This window comes from Myotis nattereri (genome assembly GCF_964212035.1).
Source record: "Myotis nattereri genome assembly, chromosome: 8".
NCBI lineage: Eukaryota > Metazoa > Chordata > Mammalia > Chiroptera > Vespertilionidae > Myotis > Myotis nattereri.
The window spans coordinates 13,630,733-13,653,598 of NC_138083.1; the positions used below are offsets into that span (position 1 = coordinate 13,630,733).

At 44.4% G+C, this 22,866-nt stretch overlaps 1 protein-coding gene across 1 annotated transcript in view; it reads left to right on the forward strand.

Moving 5' to 3' along the window:
• The window catches only part of ABHD12 (abhydrolase domain containing 12, lysophospholipase), a 63,773-nt gene that overhangs the window by 20,721 nt on the left and 20,186 nt on the right, over nucleotides 1-22,866 (forward strand). The window contains exons 2-3 of the mRNA XM_081096933.1: nucleotides 15,456-15,580; nucleotides 22,299-22,404. Coding sequence (XP_080953059.1) covers nucleotides 15,456-15,580; nucleotides 22,299-22,404 — 231 coding nt within the window. The remainder of the gene's footprint in view (nucleotides 1-15,455; nucleotides 15,581-22,298; nucleotides 22,405-22,866) is intronic.

Sequence of the window (22,866 nt, forward strand, 5' to 3'; positions counted from 1 at the left end):
GAAATACTAGGTTAAAAATGTTGGTCAAGTGTCACTTGAGGGAAATCAGTGAGTTAACCAGGATGTCACATTCCTTCTCTGACCGCTGTAGTGAACACAGTGTAATGCTGAGGGGGTGCTTCTGAGATCACAAGCCTGCCGCAGAGCCTTCCCTTGGGGTTGGTGGCCGACTCTGGGCCCGCCTTGTTGGCTGGTACCTTCCACCTTGTCAGAGCGTTGGAGTGGCTTGCAAGGTCTACACACCTGCTGCAGATGCCTTGGGGAAGCTTCATGTGAAGCCAGCCTTGTTCCCCTCTGGCTTTCTGATGTTGTCATTGTGAATCATGGGGACCTCAAGTCATCAACAGGAGGGACCAGGCACATTGAAGGGTATACATGTCCAGGTCTACTGTAATCAATTTAAGTAGGGATTTCTGCAATGCCGGTATGCGTTGGTTTAAAAAAAAATAACCCAGCAGCTTAGACTTCCCAGATAGGAAAATTAAAGCGGGGAGGGCAGGTTCACTTACATCTAAAAATAGTCCTTTGTAAAAAATTTACTTGGGCTTCTTTTAAAGAGTAAGTTTTTCTAGTGTGAAGTTGTGAAATGTCCCGTTTTATCCATTTTGTAAGCGCTGTGCATGCACATATAGCTGTTTGACCCCGTGACCATATCATTACAGCTCACCGAATTTCTAGTTCAGGACCTTGCCCAATTTAAATGAGACATGGTCTCATGATTTGAAGGAAGTGACATGTAACTCTCTAGATAGAAGCATTTCATAGCAGGTTTGTGGTTCTCTTTACCTTCTTTCCTAAAGCCATTTATGGAGATGGCAAAATCACAAAGTGATGGTGCTTCTTGACAGGTTCCTGAGTGAATAGGATTAGGAGAATCCCCTGCTAACCTGTGCTGAACACATAGCCAGATCAAGAAATAAAGTATACCACTGGATTTGATGGGGATTTGTTACTGTAGCATGGTGTAGCCCAGCCGTGGGCAAACTACGGCCCGCGGGCCGGATCTGGCCCGTTTGAAATGAATAAAACTATTGAAAAAAAAGACCGTACCCTTTTATGTAATGATGTTTACTTTGAATTTATATTAGTTCACACAAACACTCCATCCATGCTTTTGTTCCGGCCCTCCGGTCCAGTTTAAGAACCCATTGTGGCCCTTGAGTCAAAAAGTTTGCCCACCCCTGGTAGCCTGTTTATGCTAATACAGCCTTCAATTTTTGAAATCTTTTTGTTATATAAAAGAAATATATGGGGGGGGGGAAAAGAAAAAAGAAAAAAAAAGAAATATATGTAGCATTTTTTAATATGCTGAAACATTTGTGGTGAATTCTCTGCCCCACACTTCCCCCATCACCGACGTGAAGTTCTTTCTCCTGGAAGACTGTAAGTCCTTCCACCCCCAGCCATGTCACTACATAGACATGCATATAGACATGCATTCTTTGTTCTTAACAACTGCATGTCATCCATCCATTGTGTGGATGCACTCCCTATTAGAGCAATAGCAAAGTAGTGTGCTATGTATATATAGTAGTGTGCTTCTATATATACAAACAACAATTGGTTGTGGGATATAATGGAAGAGAAGACCCCAGAAAATAACAAAAAAATAATGCTTATAAGGGTACTTAGAAAGAAATATTCAAATTCTGTGAGAGTAAAATGAAAACTTACCAAAGGGCACAAAAATAGACTTGAACAAATATAAGGAAACCGTAGTTGAATAGGAAGGCTCACCATCATAAACTGCCTTATCTCCCTAAGTTAGATTATTCATTTAACAAGATTCCAGACACAAATGCCCAACTTTTTCTCTTGGTTTCTAATAAGCTGATTCTGAAGTTCAATGAAAATGTGGCATACAGGTATCCCAGGAGCCCTCTGAAGAGAGAAGAGTGGTGAATAGAGAGGGGTTCATACTTCATTGCTCAGTCCAGGCAGTTTGGCAATAACTTTGAGTAACAAGTCAATGAGACAGTACAAAAAAAAAGTACTAGAAGAAACATGAGTGAAATACTTTATAGTCTTGTGATGGAAGAGGCCTTTCTAACAAGAACTTCTAAATTATATTTATTTTTTATTTATTTATTTTTTGTTTTTATCTTTCTAAAGTATATTAAAAGGGTTTTTTGGGTTTTTTTTTTGGTAATCCTCACCTGAGGATGTTTTTTATTTCATAAATATGAAAACCATCTGCATGACATAACGACAAAAGAAAATAATTGCAATTCATAGGTAAGGAGCTACTTTCTGTATTCGATAAAGAACTTTTAGGAATTGAAAGGAAAAAGAGGCTGGCTGGCATGGCTCAGTGGTTGAACGTCAACCTGTGAACCAGGAGGTCACAGTTCGATTCCTGGTCAAGGCATATGCCTGGGTTGCAGGCTCGATCCCCAGTGTGGAGCATCCAGGAGACAGCTGATCAGTGATTCTTTTTCATCATTGATGTTTCTATCTCTCTCTCCCTCTCCTTCCTCTCTGAAATCAATAAAAATAAATATTTAAAAAAAGAAAGGAAAGAGAACAAAACTCAATGAGAAATGTGCAAAGGACATGCATAATTCAGAAAAAAAATACCATAACTTTTCATTATGTGAAAGGGCTCAGCCACACTTACTCATAATTAGAGAAATCTTATTAAAATTATTCCACAATGCCATTTCTTGCCTATCAGATGGGCAGACATCTTTTGCCATGTTGCGGCATCTTTAACAACCACTGCTTTGTTAGTGAGGCTTTCAGGGAGCCAGGGGTTTGAAAGAGTGATTTTTCGACACAACAGTGTCTATTGTAGGACTATCCTCTGTGTGCTTGCATAGAGAAAAATTATATATGGACAGAATGATTCATGGTGACACTGATTGCTGGAAACAGTTACCTGAGTGTCCAGCGATAGACTGCTTTAATAAACCTGTGATGTATCAATACAAAGAAATACTATGCTGGAAAAAGGCAATGGAATTAAAATGGAGAAATTGCCTGGATATATTGTTGAGAGAGGAAAATCAAGGTGTAAAACAGTTTACAACATGTAGTATGCCACCTTTAAAAAAAATATATATATATATATATATTTTATTGATTTTTTTACAGAGAGGAAGGGAGAGGGATAGAGAGTTAGAAACATCGGATGAGAGAGAAACATCGATCAGCTGCTTCCCACAACCAAGGTACATGCCCTTGACTGAAATCGAACCTGGGACCCTTCAGTCCACAGGCCGACGCTCTATCCACTGAGCCAAACCAGTTAGGGCAGTATGCCACCTTTGTACATGTATTTTGTACTTAATACATGTACATGTGTTTGCATAAGGAAACACTGGAAGAATACGTAAATAGTTATTAAAAATGGTTATCTGGGCAAGAAGGGGACAAGGGCACTTGGAACCAAATTGGCAGTGAGATTATTGTTTTATTTTTAAGCTATGTAAACATAGAACATTTAAAAAGTTATTGGTAGGCTAAAAGCAAAAAAGAGCATGTAGACAGAATATAATTTCATAGTAGTTAGGATGACACTAGCTTCTTTATCAAACCAGTACCTATGACCAGACACATATCTCCTGACTCACATGGCCCCATTCACTCCCTGCTTGGACTGGAAATGTAGACCCAAATGGGCAGCCACTTCCATCACCAGCTTATTCCTCAGGAAGGTCGAGAATAAACTTGGTAGTCTGCTAGCCATCTCTACCACAGAACCCAATTTTATAAGATAGATCCAATATGCTTCTCTGTTTATAAACAAACACATACTACACTAGTACATTAACTCACAGTGGCTTGTTTACAGTCATGTAATTTGAGATGGTTTTTATTTTCTTTTTAATCCTTTTTGCAACATGCAAAACGTTCTGCATTTATCTGTTATCAGGCAGGACATAAAGCTATGAAAAGTAAGCCCTAGTGAATATTGCAAATATATTCCATTTTCCTGTCACAGAACATGTTGCCGAGAGGGCATCTTTGCAGGGCCTTCCTCTCATACTGGGATGATTGCATTTGTGCGGTCAGTCCTTCAGAGTGAAATTGCTTGGTCATCAGAGAGCAGGTCTCACTGGCAGCAGGAGAGTGTTCACTCACATCATTTTGTCAGTATTTTTATTTTTTGCCAATAATATAGGTAAAGATGGAACTTCATTGTTTAATTTGTATTTCTCCATGTCATCTTAACTAATGCCACATGCTTTGGGGACAGGAAATATCTCAAAATAGTTCTGTAGATATGAAGATAAATTCTTAGTTTTGCCTCATTGTGAGTTTTTGTTTTGTTCAAATTAAAATGGAAGGGGAATGATTTAGAGACATTTCAGTACAATCTCAGGTTGGCTTAACCCATAGGGCTGAATGGCATGATGCTGGGACATGTGGTCTATCCTTTTTACCTGGCCGGTGGGGTTCAACAGGATAGGCTTTCGAGCTCCATTCTCAGTACAAGGAACCCCAGGGCCTGGAGATTCTCAAGTGGATGGGTATTGAGGTCTTTGAGGTTCAGTAGGTCTTTCATAAGGCCCAGGTAGTGGTGGTCTTCAAAGTGGGGTGGGTTGACCCTGGGGGGTATATGAAAAATGGTCACTGAGGTATAGGAAGGAAATATTGGGACTTCTAATTATATTCATATTTAGAAATGAACCAACATACACATAGAGACAATTATACTAGTACATATATATCATTTAATATATTGTGGACATGCTCAAATGTTACTGATCAAATATATAATCAAAAAGATTTGAGACTGCCATTGTGTCTGGGCAAAACAACGTCGCTGGCCTGGACCAGAGAGGCAGCAGTTGAGGTGACTAGAGGTAGATGTGTGGGGAGCGGTTACGGTGTTTTGGCCAGGTTCAAGCCTCGGACTAATGAAAGGACAGGGTCCTCTCATTGCCATGTGCAAGTCCCAGCTGGAGGGCAGGGCCCTCCCAGCACAATCACGGCCAACGGCTGTGGTTGTAAGCTTGAGCCTATGGTCCGAACACGTAGCCCCACGTGCCTTGTGCTAGAGTTCGGGTGCATGTAGTTGAGTGAGGTTGAAACTCACGAGAATGCTGTAAACAACGTGATCACGCCCCTACTTTGCCTCGTGGCATCCGCTATAAAATAAAGACACGGCTTGTGGGCGCTGTCTCCTCATCAGGGAGCAGCGTCCCACCGAGACCCAGCTTTCATTCTCTTGTCTGTCTTTTCTCAATCCTTTCACCCCCCCACTCAGGGTCACTGAACCAGGCTGAGCTGGCATGGCACATAAGGTGCCCTGGGGCTGAGTATGCCATGGCCATGCCGACTCCCCACAAGATGGATTTGAAATGTATTTTGGAGACGTCATGTGGATTAGAAGTGGAGATAAGGGCAAGAAGAGGGTATCAGGAGTGATCCATGGGAATCTGCTTAGGGTAGGGAAAATGTGAAAAACTTTTTAAAAAAAATATATTTTATTGATTTTTTACAGAGAGGAAGGGAAAGGGATAGAGAGTTAGAAACATCGATGAGAGAGAAACATCGATCAGCTGCCTCCTGCACACCCCCCACTGGGGATGCGCCCGCAACCAAGGTACATGCCCTTGACCGGAATCGAACCCGGGACCCTTCAGTCCGCAGGCCGGTGCTCTATCCACTGAGCCAAACCGGTCAGGGCGTGAAAAACTTCTTGATGTTGAAAGGGAATCTGGATAAAGGATTTGATTTTGGACAAGTTACTTTTGAGTTGCCTATGAAACTCCAAATGAAGAAGCCAAGTTGATCGCTGGACATAGTGACTTGCAGCCCAGTCCTTTTAGGTCTTAACATTGTTCATCTTACCTGAGGACCCTCCGTTCAGGTAAAGAAGTGAGTGCAGGTCAGGATGGAGTAGGTCATGCTGCAGAACCCCTGCTCATTGTTGTGTTTCTTGCTCCCACAACATGCCCTGCATGGGCTCTGCTCATTGTGGTTACTTGGGAAGCCAGGCCAGCAGGGACCTCATCTCATCAGCAGTGGTTACTCCTGAAACATCCACCCAGAAGTGACACAGCTCTGCTCCCTGCTCTTCTGTTTCCTTAGCAAAGTGAGTGACTTGGCCCACCTCTAACTTTACAGGGGAAGGGGGAGGAAACGTGTTATTCTATCATAGGCCCAAAGAAAACCAGAGATAACTGGTGAGTGGCTCTGGCGACTGCCATGTAATTCTGCGGAACTAACGGGTAGCCTTTTGTAGCAGATGACAGAGGAGCAGTACTGGGCTTAGGGCATGCTCTGGGAACCTCTGGCAGAAACCACTCAAGCAGAACTTCTTCAGAAAGGTCCTTTAACTTGGCTATAGGTATTATTGTTTTCAGAACTGAGGGCTGCAGGAGAAGTGAGCTGCCAGGGCTGGGCTGACTCCCCTGAGGAGGCTGGCAGCCCTGTGCCTGCTTACAGCTTAGCTTCTCTTTTGATGTTGCACGTGGCATTACTGGAGTCATTTCTGAAGCATCAAACTGCTTTTAAGCACTAATGTAGTTAAAGAGTGATTGTAATACAAGATACCAGAGCAAGAAAGTAGAGCTCAGCTGGATGGTTTTGCCATGAAAAAGGGGCCAGTGTCAGTGAGGCCTGGACAAAGCCAGGATGTGTTTGCCTCTTTCCCAGCCCTGGTGGAGGCCCTTTCAGTTCAGCTTAATGTTGCCTGCTCCATGTGTGAGACTCTGTGCTAAGCATTTCACTTCGTTGCTCATTTATTCTGCACAATGGCCTTTGAGGTAGATTCTTACAGAAGAAACAGAGTTGGTTTGCCCAGGGATCTGGTCATCGCAGCTCCTTGCTCTCACGGGGGAGCCAGGTTGAGAGACCTGTGCTGCACACTTCCCTCACCTTGTGCTCACTCTAGAGGAAGTGCAGCACACTGGGGCCCCAAGTGCCTGAGGGGGGGCATATTACCAGATTGGGGCCTTGGTCCCTCCCCTCACAGAGGAATCATCTACCCCAGAAACAGTAAGATGAAAAGCAAATCGCTATCAAATTGGAAATCAGAGGGGAAGCAGGCACCAGTTCTGCACTTCCCTACTCAGCAAGTCCTGCTCCTTATTCTCACCAGTTTTCCTGTAACTCCAGCCCTTTTCCAGAGAGTGTGTCCCTCCTCTGTGGCACACCTGAGGAATTCTCATGGAGGAGGGGGTCATGCAGGCAGAGTTGGCGCATGAAGGGCTCTGGTCCTGATGCTGGAGCGGTGGGCATGTCCCCGGCAGCAAGGGATGCACTGGCTGAGATTACGCCCTTAGGAAAGTGAAGGTGGCGGTTCCCAACAGTTTTAAACGCTGGGTGCCTAATCGGGTCATGAGAAAGCCACTGTCTGGAAAGACTCACTGAGTGTTTATTGATATGTGCCGATTTAGGGGGAGTCTGAGGGCTGGTGCCAGCTGCCCCACATAGGGCCCGATGGAAAGTGGAAAGTGAAACCATAGCTGTTTCAGAGACAACCAGCAGGAGCTAGTGTGGTGGCCTGACCTTGGGTATCGTTTTCCCCTTTCAGTTTTGAGATGCCGTTTGACTGGAAGGTTGTAGATTACACACTTAAGGTATGCTTTTCTTTTTCAACTTCAAGTGCAGGAACTACATTTATATAAACAAGCTCCTTCACCAAACTTCTCCTTACTAAAAATTATATGTTGGACTTCCTATTTTAGCTTCTGTTCTCTCAGGAAAGGGGACCCTTTTTATCTGTCAATCAGTGGTTCATATTATTGCCCTAGTTTCACAGCTCAAAGTGGGGAAAAGGAAGATAGGCTCTTTAAACTATAAATGACAACTTTTATTTGGTGAAAGTCAATGAAAGATCTTTGTAAAAATATACCTTTTAAATTCATCCAAATAAAATATTACGCTCTTTTACCAGGAAATGGTAAAAATAAAAACGAAATGACAACTCCGTTCAAGCTCATCATCCTCATTCTTTTTTTCTGTATTGCCCTTAAAATTGGGGATAGGGATCTGTGGTTTAAAATCTTACTTGTTTTTTACCTGTTAGGTTTTTTTGTTTGTTTGTTTTTTTGGTAGGCAATAGCAGAAAATGAAAGTGAATCTCTGCTAGTCTTGATATCCTGCATTAAGTGTTTTTCAGTCTGCAAATGGACAGGATAGAAAACATGTTCACTCGATAATACCAGTTGGTTCAGTATCATATCCAGAAGATCTGGCTGTAGCTTAGCAGGAATGTGATGGCATTTATTTGAGGGAATTTATTTTGGGACTGTCCAGCCATTTTTTTTCCAGTTTCATATACAGAGTCTTTGACAGCTCATACTTCTTAGGGGAAAAAATGTCCTCTTTGTTCAAGGCAGTTTAATTATGTTTGTAGGCACAGTTTGAAGTATCTCTTTAGAAGGCACAGGAGAAGAAAAGGAGAGATATGAAAGAGAAAGTAAAGTCAGATGAGGAAATGGGAACTTTTGATTGGGGCAGGTTTCTAACTTTGAACTGCCAAAGGGGGTCTGAACACTGGTATTCGAAGAAGATGGAAGGGATGGGCAAAAGCTGAACAGACCAGACAATTTCATTTTTTTCCCCTTCTAAAATACAGTCCTGTCTTGCAGATTTTGTGGATTCAGTAGTTTGGCTGCTCGATTTCTGTGGTGTTGCCATGTACCCCAGGCCACGCGGGATCCTGTGTGTCTTTGTGAATGCTGTGACCCAAGAGTGTCCTCCTCTGTGTTCATTCAGTTCCACGTGGACAATATGTCATGTACATAAGCCTCAGTTTTTCATGTTTAGCATGATATATATATATAGATAGATAGATATACCTATATATCTATATCTATATCTATATATCTATATCTATATCTATATCTATCTATCTATCTATCTATCTATCTATCTATCTATATATATATATATATATATATAGATATTAGCCTAGAAGGCATGAGGCCTACCAGTTGATGCTGAAAAGCCAGAATGCTTAAACACACTCTGAACCATAAATGTGAATGAACTTCAGTGGAAGGATGTATTCTGGTGCCAGAGCTGAAGTCAGTTGGGGGATCCTCCTACTTTGGGCATTGTGAGCCTATAGGTCAGCCGTGGGCAAACTACGGCCCGCGGGCCAGATCCGGCCCGTTTGAAATGAATAAAACTAAAAAAAAAAGACCGTACCCTTTTATGTAATGATGTTTACTTTGAATTTATATTAGTTCACACAAACACTCCATCCATGCTTTTGTTCCGGCCCTCCGGTCCAGTTTAAGAACCCATTGTGGCCCTCGAGTCAGAAAGTTTGCCCACCCCTGCTATAGGTGCTACAGCCTCCTTCCTAGTTCTTCCTGCCCCATGCTCTCCCCAGATCTCCTACCTGCTCTCCTGCTTTCTGGACAGCATGCACCCCTGTGTTTGATCTCCTAATGTGCGCCCCCCCCCCCCCCCCAGCCTCCCAGCTGTGAACTGGCACTGCAAATAGGAACAGCCTTTTGGGCCAAACTCTGACTGTGGTGTTTGTTTACTTCCAAATGCGATTTTCTGCCTCAAGAAAATAGCATGGCTGTGAGGAGGTGGCCTGCGACTAGGCCCTTCTTCAGCCAGGCAGCTCTGCTCTGGTCTAGTCTTCACTGGTCTGTGCTCCAACCTGCTCTAGCCTGGGGAAAAGCAATCTGCAGTTATGGTGTAAAGGGAAAGTGTGTGCTCCTTGAACCTGAGGGGATTTGGCTTATATGGACAGATGTCCTTGCCTCTGGTCCCTGATTAGTCTGTCCTCATGCACATGAGGACTCTACATCCTCTGTTTGATTAATCCAAAAGGCACTATCCAGATTGGTCAGAATGGAGCTGCTCTGATTGGTCGGTGAAGATATTGATGGGGAGACAGCTGCACACCTTCAGTTGGACTAGGAAGCCCCAGTACTGTTGGTTAAAAGGATTCCAGGAGCTCCTCTTAGGGTTGACTCAGATGGCAGAAACATTGCAAGAGGCAGGCAGCTAGCTTAGTGCAGGCTTCGCCCTAAAATACTGTTGCATGAGAGACCCCTGTTTACAAATAGCTGCTAGCCTGTGGTTTGTTTGTTTGTTCTTTTTTAAATTTAAGCCCAGTTAATCCACCAGGAGCCCTTTTTAGTAAGTATCTTCTTTCTCAGGGTCCACACCTTTCTCATCCCTAATTTTGTATGTTGTTTTTCTAGCCCTAAACTTAATTTGTTTCTTGTTTTTTCTTGAAACCACTCTTGGATTTGTTAATCAATTTTTGTATTTCTTACATCTGACTTTTTTTAAACATGAAAAAAAAAGAAAGACTTTTTTATAGTTCACTAGAGGCCTGGTGCACAGATTTGTGCACTGGTGGGGGGGTCCCTTGTCCTGGCCTGTGGGGATCAGTGGACCTCCCCGCGCCATGGCAGCCTGGTCTTACCCACCAGCTTGTCAGGCTCCAGCCGACTGTCCACCTCGATCTCGCACAGCACGCGTTGATCTCACATAGCACGAAGTAGTGCGGGAAGCGGCAGGCGGCTGGGGAGGAGCCTGAGCCCGGGCTGGGTGCCGCACCACTCCCGCTCATCCGGCCCGCTGCACCTGCCACTGCAGCCGCTTGGGCACACAGGGAGAGTGTCCTTGGGAGAGGCTCTCGCTACCGCAGCTGCTCTCACCAGCCTGAGCCCAGCGTCTGGCGCCTGTCTGTCAGCTGAACCTTGAGCTTCTGCCCCCTGGTGGTCAGTGTGCATCGTAGCTACCAGTCAGTCATCCGGTCGCCTGGTCTTCCAGTCGCTTAGGCTCTTTTTTAGAGAGGGAAAGAAAGGGAGAGAGAAACATCAATGTGAGAGCACAACATCAATTGGCTACCTCCTACACGCCCCTCACTGGGGGTCAAGCCTGCAACCCAGGCATGTGCCCTGACCAGGAATTGAATCAGCAACCTTTGGTGCACCAGATGACAACCAACCAACTGAGCCACACCTGCCAGGGCAACATGAAAATATTTTTATCTTGCTGATTATGCAAGTGTAATACAGACTTGTAAAAAAATTTTTCTCTGTGTGCTTTTTAAAAAGATTTTCAGACTTGTGGACAAGATTTACTTCTGATCATATAGTACTGATTAAAAAAGAATCTAGAGTCCTAGCTGGTTTGGCTCAGTGGATAGAGCATTGGCCTGCAGACCAAAGGTCCCAGGTTTGATTCCGGTCCAGGGTACATGCCTGGGTTGTGGGCTCGATCCCCAGTAGGGGGCGTGTAGAAGGCAGCTGATCAGTGATTCTCTCTCATCATTGATGTTTCTATCTCTCCCTCTCCCTTCTTCTCTGAAATCAATAAAAGTAAAAAAAATAAAAAGGAATTTAGAGAAATTAAATTTTATTGTGGGAACATATACTCTCAGCTATTAAATAATTGTGTATTTCATTATTAAATCTACACTAATAAAAGAGAAAAATGGTAATTGGCGTACGGCGATACCTTTTTCATTGGCTAATCAGGGCTATATGCAAATTAACTGCCAACTAAGATTGGCAGTTAACTGCCAACAAGATGGTGGCTAATTTGCATATGTAGGCACAATGCAGGGAGGCGAAAGGGAAAGCAGGAAGAAGCCCCCTGCCACTGACAGTGATCGGAAACCCAGGGGGGAGCTAAGAGCTGGGGGGCAGGGCAAAGGCGGCCCTGGGGCCGCCTTTGCCCTGCCCCCCAGCCATGATCGGAGAATCAGGCGCCTTTTCCGCCCTGGCCAGTGATAGCAGGAAGTAGGGGTGGAGCCAGCGATGGGAGCTGGGCACGGTCGAAGCTGGCAGTCCCAGGAGCTAGGGGTCCCTTGCCTGGGCCTAAAGCGAAGCCCACGATTGCGGCGCCCCCCGCTGCCACTGCAGGTCCCCGCTGCCCCGGCCAGACGCCTAGGCCAGAGGCGTTAGGCCTGGGCAGGGGCGGAGCCTGCAACCGCGGGGAGCTTGGGGTCCCCTGCCCAGGCTTGACACCTCTGCCGGAGGCCTCAGGCCTGGTCAAGGGGCCGATCCGGTGATTGGTGATCGGAGGGTGATGAGGGTCAACTCCTCTGGCTGAGGCATCAGGCCTGGGTGGGGGGCGGAGCCTGGGATTGGGGGGATATGATGGTCCCCTTGCCCAGGCCTGAAGCCTGGGTCAGAGGCGTCAGGCTTGGGCGGGGGGTGGAGCAAGCGATCAGAGGGAGATGGGGGTCCCCTGCCCAGGGATGATTCCTGGGCCAGAGGCCTCAGGCCTGGGCGGGGGCCAGAGCCAGTGGTCGGGGGGAGATGGGGGTCCCCTGTCCAAGCCTGACACCTCTGGCGGAGGCGTCAGGCCTGGGCAAGGGGCCGATCAGGCGATCGGAGGGTGATGAGGGTCAACGCCTGAGGGCTCCCAGTATGTGAGAGGGGGCAGGCTGGGCTGAGGGACACTCCCCCCCCCCCCCCCAGTGCACGAATTTCGTGCACCGGGCCCCTAGTATTCATATAAAGACATAACATTAGAAACTGATGTCCTATATAAGAAGAAACTCCCAGGATGAGACAGAAAGAAACATACCCAAAAGAACTACCCAAGTGCACCTCTAAAAGTAATCCAGGAGAGAGTAAGGTTCTGGGGAGAACCCTGTGCTGGCTATGTTTCTAAATTACAGAAACCTTGATTTTAGTTATGGGATTCTTACAGAATTTATTTACAAGTATAGAACTTTCAGATAAAAATAATAATATAAAATTTCTAATATAAGATCTATGGAGTTTTCAAAACTAAATAGTTTTCTCTTGTTCTGTGAATTTCTTAGTGTAATATTTACTTTTGGTTTTATCTAAAATTACTAACCACTAACTGCCATTCCTGCTTTGTCCTCATCTCCCATCCTGGGCTTCAGGTTTCCTGGTGAGTCCCAATACACTTGATAGCTCTGAGTAAAACCAGTTGTCTCTCTGAAAGCCCTTATGTCTGCTCCACTGAGTTGAGAGCACAACATAGATGCACACTTCCTCCTTTTCTGCCCTTATTGTCCACTGCCTGAGAGTGCTAGGTGCTCAATAATGACTTGAATAAACCAGATGAATGATTGAATGACATTATCAGATGTGCATACTTGTCATCAGCTTTATTAAGGCATTATTTACATACTAGAGGCCTGATGCATGAATTTCGTGCAAGAGTAGACCTTCCTTCCCCTGGCTGTCAGCACCAGCTTCCCCCCAGCCGCCACCGAGACCTAGGCTTCCCTCACAGAGGGAGGCCCCACCCACCCACTGCAGCCTGCCGGTTGGTGACCTGGGCCTCCCTCTTTGGGGTGATTGTGAAGCCCCCTGATTGATCGCCCTGCTGGCCGGTGGCCTAGGCCTCCTTTGCTGCCAATCTCTCTGTGGGGCAATCATGGAGCGATGGCCAGGCCCCCGACCAATCACATCGCACCCGCCTTAGCTGGCCTGGCGCTAGTGGGTGTCATAGCGTGGTCCTGGATGGTTGTCCTGTTGGTCGTCCCGTTGGTTGTCCTGATGGTCGTTCCACTGTTCAGCTGTTTGGTCAATTTGCATATTACACTTTTATTATATAGGATAGAAAAATTTACCATTGTATACTATTGTGTAACCATAATCAAGATAAAAAATATTACATCACTTCAAAAGTTCCCTGTGCCCCTTGCAACCTCCACCCTCCATACCCAGCCCCTGGCAACCACTGTTCTGTTTTTCTGTCCATATAGTTTTGCCTTTTCTAGAATTTTAGATAAATGGAGTTGTACAGTACATAGTCTTTTTGTGTCTTATCTAATTTAGCATAATGCTTTTGAGGATAATCTGTATCTGTTTTTAAAACTGCCTTAACTTTTTTTTTAAAACAGTCCAGAAATAAATAACTAGCCCCACTAAGATTTTACTTGTTATGGTAAGTTAGAATAGTGGTTCCCAAGGCTGCTCTAGGGAATCATGGGAGGTCCCCCAAATCATTTCAGAGTGTCCATAAGGATCAAAATGATTTTCATAATAACACTGAGCTGTCATTTGCCTTTTTCACTCATTCTTTCCTGGAGTACTGTAGAGTTTCCAGATACTACATGATATGTGGTGTTGCAATAAGATTGAATGAAAAAAACAGATACGAGAATCCAGTCTGTCTTCTAGTGAGTTGTCTGCCTTTAAAGAAATTTGTAAAAGTATTGATGGCGCTCTCCTCACTAAAAATTTTTGTATTTTTGCCAGGCCGGTGTGGGTCAGTGGTTGAGCACCAACCTATGAACCATAAGGTCACAGTTCGATTCCTGGTCAGGGCATATGCCCATGTTGTGGGCTCAATCCCTAGTTGGGGGTGTGTATGAGGCAGCCCATCAATGATTCTCTTTCATCATTGATGTTTCTCTCTCTCTCCCCCTCTTCCTTCTTCTCTGAAATCAATATATTTATATTTTTAAAAAAGTTTTTGTATTTTTGCCCTGGCTGGTATGGCTCAAGTGGTAGGAGCGTCATCCCATACACCGAAAGGTTGCGTGTTCGATTCCCCAGTCAGGGCACATGTGGGAGGCAACTGATGGAAGTGTCTCTCCCTTTCCCTTTCTCTCTCTCCCTAAATTCAATAAAAGCATGTCCTCGGGTGAGGATTTAAAAAAATAATAAAAAGTAAAATAATATAAAAGTTTTTGTATTGGAAAATATAATCACTTTTTACAACAAATGTTAATTATATTAATATGTAATGTGTGTTTATGTGTTTTATGCATTAATAGATTTTTAATAATTCCTTTGTTTTAACTTCTCATATGACAAGTAATAAGACATGTAAACCATATGAACAGAAGCTCTTTTGGGTCCTCAATTTTTTAGTTGTAGAGAGGCCCTTAGTCCAAGAAGTTTGCGAATTCCTGGGCTAGAGACATTTTTGAAAGGGACCAGGAACAGCAAGAGGACGTCTTGAAGCTGGTTAGAGATTAGAAGAGGATCTTGAGACCTGGGATGACAGCCTGATATGAAGTGCCTGGAGAAGGGGCCTCCACTGGGCGGTGCCACAGGGGATGAAGGCAGAAATGGGAGGACTTGCAGTGATGGCCAAGTTTTATTCTCAGCCCTTGCTCCCTCCCAGGACCTGGTTAGGCAGATTCTGTTGATGTATGCACTTTCTACAACGAGATAATGGGTAACCTATACCTGTGGCTGGCTTACATCACAAGGTAATCACAAGCCCCAGATGTAGTCACTATTATTTGACATGAAGTTGCAGCCATGGTCTGATATTAGGTTGGGCACTTCCTGAAGATCTGATATCTATGCTGTGTTCTGATCCCAGGGCAAGCATAGGAAATCATCAGGACTGTTTCTTCAGCTTTCAGGAAAAGAAATTCACAGAAGTGTTCTAAGATCAAATCAAAAGACCTAAAATAATTATTTTAACAAAAGTAGGTGGGAAGCTATTCTTATTATTGATAGTATTCTTGTGGGAAAAGATACTTGTGGATCTTGGTTAGTGATTTCAATAATGCCATTAATAAACTAGCAAAATTGTACCTACTGCCTTTGACCTGTTCTTTGCTTTTCTCGCAGGCGAAAGGGAATGTGGTTCCAACTGAGGAAGATCCTTCTCTGTATTTTGGGATTATATGTTGCCATTCCATTCCTCATCAGACTATGTCCTGGGATACAGGCCAAATTGATTTTCTTAAATTTTGGTAAGTGCCTTGTGTCTGTTTTTTCTTTAACCTTAGTAAGATGATGATTTATATACGGGTAAAAGTAGGTTTACAGTTGTTCCTCTGGAAAATTATACAATAAATAATACAAGAAGAAACTGTGTTTCACGTACTCATGACTTTAACCCTACTTTTGCCCCACCCTGTATTTATCTACCACCCAGATCAAGAGATAGCATGCTTCTTTTACCCAGAAAGTTCCCTTATGCACCTTCCCAGTTACAGGCTGTAAGAGTGCTTTGCTCTCCCGGGCTGGCATTTGTGTACGCAGATGACTGTTGCATGGTAGTGGAGTCCTCCTTTAGCTGAGGTAGGTAAAAAGGTTGACCACATGGAGAGCCTTCTGGAGCTGTCATGGAGATGCTTGTCACTTGTGCAGTCTAGAAGGGCAACGTCCTTGGAAAAGATGACCACTTGAAAAAATAATAATTAGGCCTATTTTTCTTTTTAAAAATAGATTTTTGTTTTCACTTAAAAACACCTGACATGCTTTGGTTTCTATGAAAGTATATGTTGGCTTTATAGGTGGTATAGTCTCCTTGAGTTATCTTGGACTTTGTGTGTTCCAAAGGTGGCGTTTTTTTTTTTTTTTTTTATTACCTCCTACTCACTCACCTTCCCCTGCCTTCCCTCTGAGATTCTTCACTCTGTTCCATGCTTCTATGTCTCTGGATCCATTCCATTCATCAGTTTATTTTGTTACTTAGATTCTCAAAGGTGTGTGTGTGTGTATATGTGTGTGTGTGTGTGTGTGCGTGCGTGCTATGTATTTACTTTTTTGCAAGTGGGAGGAGAAAGGTGCACAAGTATCAAGCATATGAAATAGAAGTTCTGTGATTGTTGGGAATAATCCTTTTAAGGAGCACCATTTTTTTTTTAAAATATTTTTTAATTGATTTTAGGGAGGAAGGGAGAGGGAGAGATAGAAACATCAATGATGAGAGAGGATCATTGATCGCTGTCTCCTGCACTCCCCTTACTGGGGATCGAGGCCTCAACTTGGGCATGTCCCCTGACCGGGAATTGAACCATGACCCCCTGGTTCATAGGTCAGCGCTCAACCACTGAGCCATGCCGGCCGGACAAGGAGCACCATTTTATACCTACAAGATGAGACTAAGAGGGCAAGGACTTATGTGTGTGGGTGTTAGAGGTGTGAGGATAGAACATGGTGCTCTGTAAATGATGGCCTTCAAATTGGGTATGGGTAGCATTCGAACCAGATGAAGTGGTCTCTGTGTATGCTCTTTGGCTGTGTTGGTTTGCAGTGAGTGGACTTGAACTTTATGTGTTTGGGAGCCAGAGACTAGGGAATTTGGGGATGGTGCTGTGGAGGCAGCAGGGGAACGAGTAGAGGGGAGGGAGGAGGAAGAACGTGAGGACCAGGGGGAGGACAGACAGGAGGTGTTGAGATGGTCCATGTGTGACTGGCCTGGTCCATGCTAGGAGAGACACACTGGGGTGGGTGTGTCATAGGAATCCAGATCCCCTTTCCTGTGGTAACAGAAGTGCTCCCAGCTCCCCAGGTATCTGGGTATATAAGTTTGGAGTGTTAAGTCTGTAATAGATTTACTGACAAAAACTTGGAAGTTGCTGGTTAAAAAGGAATTTCTGCTTTAAAGAGTAGCAACAGTATTTTTATTTGATGTCAGACTAGAAATTTCTTGCTCCCTGGCCATCTTGGCAGCTGCTCTTGGTTGGGCGCTGTCCCACACTTACGGTAGAAAGACAGTGACCACAAAGAAGATGACAAAGTCGCTGGTGTCAATCAGCTCTAGGCTCCAACTTGTTATAAAAAAGTGGAAATTACATGTTGGAGTACAAGCAAACTCTGAAAATATCAGACAAGGTAAAGTGAAATTGGTCATCCTTGCCAGCAACTGCCTAGCCTTGAGGAAATCTGAAATAGGGCACTACAGCATGTTGGCTAAGATTGTTGTCCACCACTACCATGGCAATGATACTGAATTGGGCACAGGCTGTAGAATATACTACAGGTGTGCACACTGGCTGTTATTCATGCAGGGATTCTGATATCAGTAGAAGCATGCCAGAACAGACTGGTGAAACATAAATCATGCGAAATTTTTTTCTAATAAAATTAGCCAGGACGTGTTTCAAAAAATTTTTTTTAAATTGTAAAATACATGTAGTATACTAAGAGGCATTTGACTTTTCTAACAGAAACATAGCTGAACTTCTGGGAATTTATCATCTCTATAAGTTTTTATCACTTGTGAGAAGCTCAAATTTAAAAGGAACTAACAATATTCTAAAAAGGGAGTTTTGTTTTTTGACTTAAATGTCCACAGTCTGTCCAGCACCGAAGAGAATTAGAGTTTATATATAAACACAAAGCTACAGGGCTGCAGATTTCCTGATGGCAGACTTTAGACTTGACCTTGCACGCTTTTCCACCTTTGCTGGTCTGCAGGTACCTTGGGCTGGTGTCTTTGTGGCAGCAGGTACCTGTGGCATGCTGCTCTGTGGGTCCTACAGCAAATATTTGAATTGAATTGATTTACTTCAGATCAGTTATTTGGGCTACTTTAGACACAGCCCACAGATTTTTCTTTGTTGGTTTCCTAATGAAATTGCAGATGTTCCTCAGGAATGGAACTTTGCCAGCCCCAATGGCACAGAAGAAGAGGCTTGGGCCACATTGGTGTTTTTAAAGGAGATTTTTGGTTAGTTGTCTGTGCCCCCTTCCCCTGCAGAGGAGGTGGGGGTCTCTAACACAGCCCTGTAGTGACTTGGCGGTTTCACTTCATGCTGCTGGGGTGGTGCTTCTATTCTTGTCTCCTCAAAATGTGAATCATGAGCCTGTGGTTTTCCATTTAGATATCAAAGGAAGTGTAACAATCTTTTAGGCCTCAAAATATGATTAAAGAATATATTTTTAAGTTCACAATAAATCTATTTGAAGCCAAATTTATAAATCAGATAAATACGCTTTAGAAAAAGGTTAGCACTTATGATTTAAGGCATTATTCTGACTTTAAATGTTTTCACAAGCAAAAAAAATACATGATTATTCTAAAAGATTAACTGAAAATGCCTGAATAACAATGAAAAGAAAGTGAAAATCACTCTGAGAAAATTGTTAACATCGTCATTTATTTCCTGCTGGTCTCTTGTCTGTCTTACACATAAACATAAATGTATATGTTTCTCGATACTCACAGCTCTTGCTCCAACCAGGGCCTGGATCAAACCTGCAACCCAGATACCTGCCCCTAACTGGGAATTGAACCTAAGACCCTTTGTTACATGGGCTGACACTATTAACTACTGAACCACACCGGCCAGGGCGAAATATGTATTTTTTAAAAAATATTATATTGATTTTTTTACAGAGAGGAAGGGAGAGGAATAGAGAGTTAGAAACATTGATGAGAGAGAAACATCGATCAGCTGCCTTCTGCATACTCCCTTCTGGGGATGTGACCGCAACCAAGGTACATGCCCTTGACTGGAATCAAACCTTGAGTCCACAGGCCGACGCTCTATCCATTGAGCCAAACCGGCTAGGGCATATGTATTTGTTTTTAAAGCAAAAGGCCAGCCAGTTCACTTCAGTGGTTACTGGGACAGTAGTGCTTACGCCTCCTCTTTTTGCTTCCCTGTAGCAGTCCCTGTTACCCTCTGATAGCTTTCTTTTCTATTCTGTTCTTATGGAAGCCCCTACAGCCTACATCATGGAGTTGTAATTTTATAAAACCTAGAGAGTCCTCTTAACCCTCCCCTTGTTGGCTCTACATGTCATCCACTGTTTCAGGGTTGCTCCTTGCTCAGTAACTGGGATCAGCTATAGCCCCGATATTTAAAATCTTCAGGCAATCAAAAATGTTCTTTGCAGGTAAGTAGCTTCTTACCCTATCAAATATTTTCCAGATTAGTTTTAAAAAAAGAAGACAGAGCAGGTCTTTTCCCCTTCATTCGTATATTGATTCACTGATAATTCACGGAGAACCATTGTGCAGGATCCTTTCTAAATCATGTTTGTTGATGGTTGTGGCTGCTGGTATATAAATGGTGGATATGGCCAGAGAGGAGTCAATGCAAACAGGAAGGAGGAAAAGCCAGAGACCTGGGTCCCAGCGGCTGGATGTGCCTTGGGTCCTGTATATTGGGTTCCTGGGCCATGCAGTCAACCTGTGTGTGAGGTGGAGTTTGTAACTCCTAGTGGACTACCTTGCCTGCAGGCCATGTGCTCTGTCCCTACTCCAGCCCTGTATATAATGCTCTGGTAGAGGAAGAGCTCCAGCCAGCATCTCAGAGTCAGTGGGGCCAAGGTATATGATCACATGGGAGGTCAGTGAGCCCTGGCCTGTTACTGTGTTCTCGCCCAGGCCAGCCTAGGTCTCCTATACCCCTCAACCCCATTCCTTTGTGGCATTTCTGCTCACTTACACCAGTAGTGGCAAGGTAGTTCCTCTGGCCACTGCTCTAGGGTTGTCTGACCCCCAGGAGTGACCAGAGGCCCCCATTAGCTGGAGGGTAGACGCATGGACAGCATCTGCTGGACTTGGGGCATTTACTACCTCCTTTTTCATGGATTGTTTCTAAAACACAAATAAAAGTGAACTGGAAGACGAGCTTCATGAATGAGTCTATTCTGGAGTAGAATCTGATTCCTCAGTTCCTAACTTTCTGGGGTTTGGAGGCTTTGGGGATCAACTGCTAATCTTTGTAAATACTTTTCGGGGCGGGGGGGGGGGTCCTCTGAGCTCTGGGGTAGTGTGTACATAGCTTGGTTGCCTTCTCTCCGGACACAGAACCAGTCAAGGCTCAGAAACTGAGCCAGCGGAAGCCAAGTGCCCTCAGCCCTTGATGGCACACACTTTCTGTTTGGCACTGGGTCTGGGGTATGTAATTCCAGCCTTAGGAGCAGAATTGATTAAATGGTTTGGGTGGGGGTTGACAGTGGGCACTAGGTATGGATTTTCAGAGTTTCATTGAGTAAGTTATTTCGCCTCACACTTGTCGGATGAAGAGCTGTCATATACGGCTGCGGTCTTCAGGTTCCACAGCATAAAACAGTCACAGAATTGGGACTGCAGGAGTAGGTGCCTGCATCTGAAACAGCGGGAGAAACAGAAGTCCTTCTCAGGCCCTCTCTCATTGCCAGAGTAAAATCTAAACTCCATGGCATGGCTACATTTGTTCCCAGGTTATGAAATGAGTACCACACACTGGTGGGCAGATTTAAAACAACAGAAATTTACTCCCTCCCAGTTCTGGAGGCTGGAAGTCTGAAAGCAAGGTGTCGACAGTGCCATGCTCCCTGAGAATGGGTGGAATCCTTCCTTGCCTCTTCCCAGCTTCTGGTGGTAGCCAGCAATCCGTGGTGTTCCTTGGTTTGTAGCTGCACCACTCTAGTCTAGCCTCCAGTGTCACATGGCTACCTTCTCCCTGTGTCTTTACTTTGTCTTTTTCTGTCCTTCTCTCTCTGTGTGTCTCAGTTATCCCTTTTGTTAAGAACAGCAGTTATATTGGATGGGGATCTAACTAACAAGCTTGGTTACTCTGTGAAGATCCTATTTCCAAATAAGGTCACATTCTGAGCACTTCAGTGTATCCTTTTGGGCAGGGGTGGGGGCACAAGCCAACCCATAACAGGGCACTTGGGGTCAATGAGGACTAGAACCAGTTTACCTTTCTCACTTCCTGTCTGATTAGTCAAGAGTGTGGGTCATGGAGTCGGGCAGCCAAGGTGCAAATCCTAGTTCTGTCCCATGTGAGCTGGTGACTTAACCAGAGCTATGAAACACCAGTAGTACCAGCCTATCAGGATGGTGTGCAGATTACAAGAAGTGCTGTGGTGAGGGCATGAACAACATAGTGCTGGCACCATAAAAGCACGAGGAATATTATGCCACCTCCTTTGGTTGCCATTTTTCTCTTGAGAGAAAACAGTAATTAGTGTTTTAAAAAAATGTATCCAGCTTCTTGAGGAAGAGATGGATTAAGAAGCTGGAGCTAATGAAAGCAGCCCTGGTGGGAGGATTTGTCTGCCTGCATGGTCTGAAACGTTTGCTCAGGGAATTTCTGAGGAAAGAGCATGTGTGTAACCCCATGTCCTCAGGAGTGGGATACTTTATTTCTTCAGCAAATGTGTACTGAGCCGCAGGAACATTTTAGGAAGTGAGAGCCAGATGTGCAGGTTATGTGGTGGGAGAGCATTCAGGCAAAGGGGTCGGCAAAGTGCAAAGGCCCTGGAGCAGGAGGTTGATGAGTGCAGCTCAGGAAGGGGACAAGGGTGGCAGGTGAGCACACTTGGCTTTTATACGGCGTAGATGCGTGAGGTTATTTAATGAAACTACTCACTTCACCAAAGAAAACTAAAAATCTGTACAGCTTCCTTATAGAAGGTGGGATCAGCTGACCCTCATGTCTCTCAGGGATCTTTTCTTCCTCAGTTGCACCTTCTCACACCTTGAATAATCAAACTTCAGTGTGTCCATCTCTAATCAGACCTCACCCTTGCTAGAGGTTCTGAAGACTCACTCATAGTGTCCCAGAGCAGGCTTGCCTACAAATCCACCTGAGGCTGGAGGGTCTGGTATGCCTGGCATTATTGTGTTGGAAAAGACTTGGCACTTTTTTTTTTGAGAGAGAGAGCTTTACTGTGTGTGTGTGTGTGTGTGTGTGTGTACCCCACTAATCCTGGTTTTCATCTCTTTGTCCCCCACAGTGAGAGTTCCCTATTTCATTGACTTGAAAAAACCACAGGATCAAGGTTTGAATCACACCTGTAATTACTACCTCCAGCCAGAAGAAGATGTGACCCTTGGAGTCTGGTGAGTGTCTGGCCAAATGACTGCAGGGTCGAGGCACCCACTGTGTGGACTCTCCAGGAGGCAGGAAGGACCCTGTGCACTGTGGTCACTGTTGTCCTTGGCAGCAGTCTCTAAAACTGTTGCATGTCCATTTTTATTTTTACCCACTTTATTTCCAAAGCAAAGAGCTCTGCTAAATTTGATCCTAATGAAGCACAATGAGATGGCACCAAACTATCCTGAGGTTTTCAAAGAGCTTTGTGAACCAGATTGCTTTTTGTAGAGAGCCTCATTTCCAGGGGAAAAGAAAGTACTAGAAACAGAATATAAACACAGAATTGTGAGCACAGGCTTGAGGTACACCATTTCTTTTCAGAGGCAGGAATGTCTAGATTAGGGGTCCTCAAACTACGGCCCGCGGGCCACATGCAAATACAAATATTGTATTTGGTCCCGTTTTGTTTTTTTACTTCAAAATAAGAT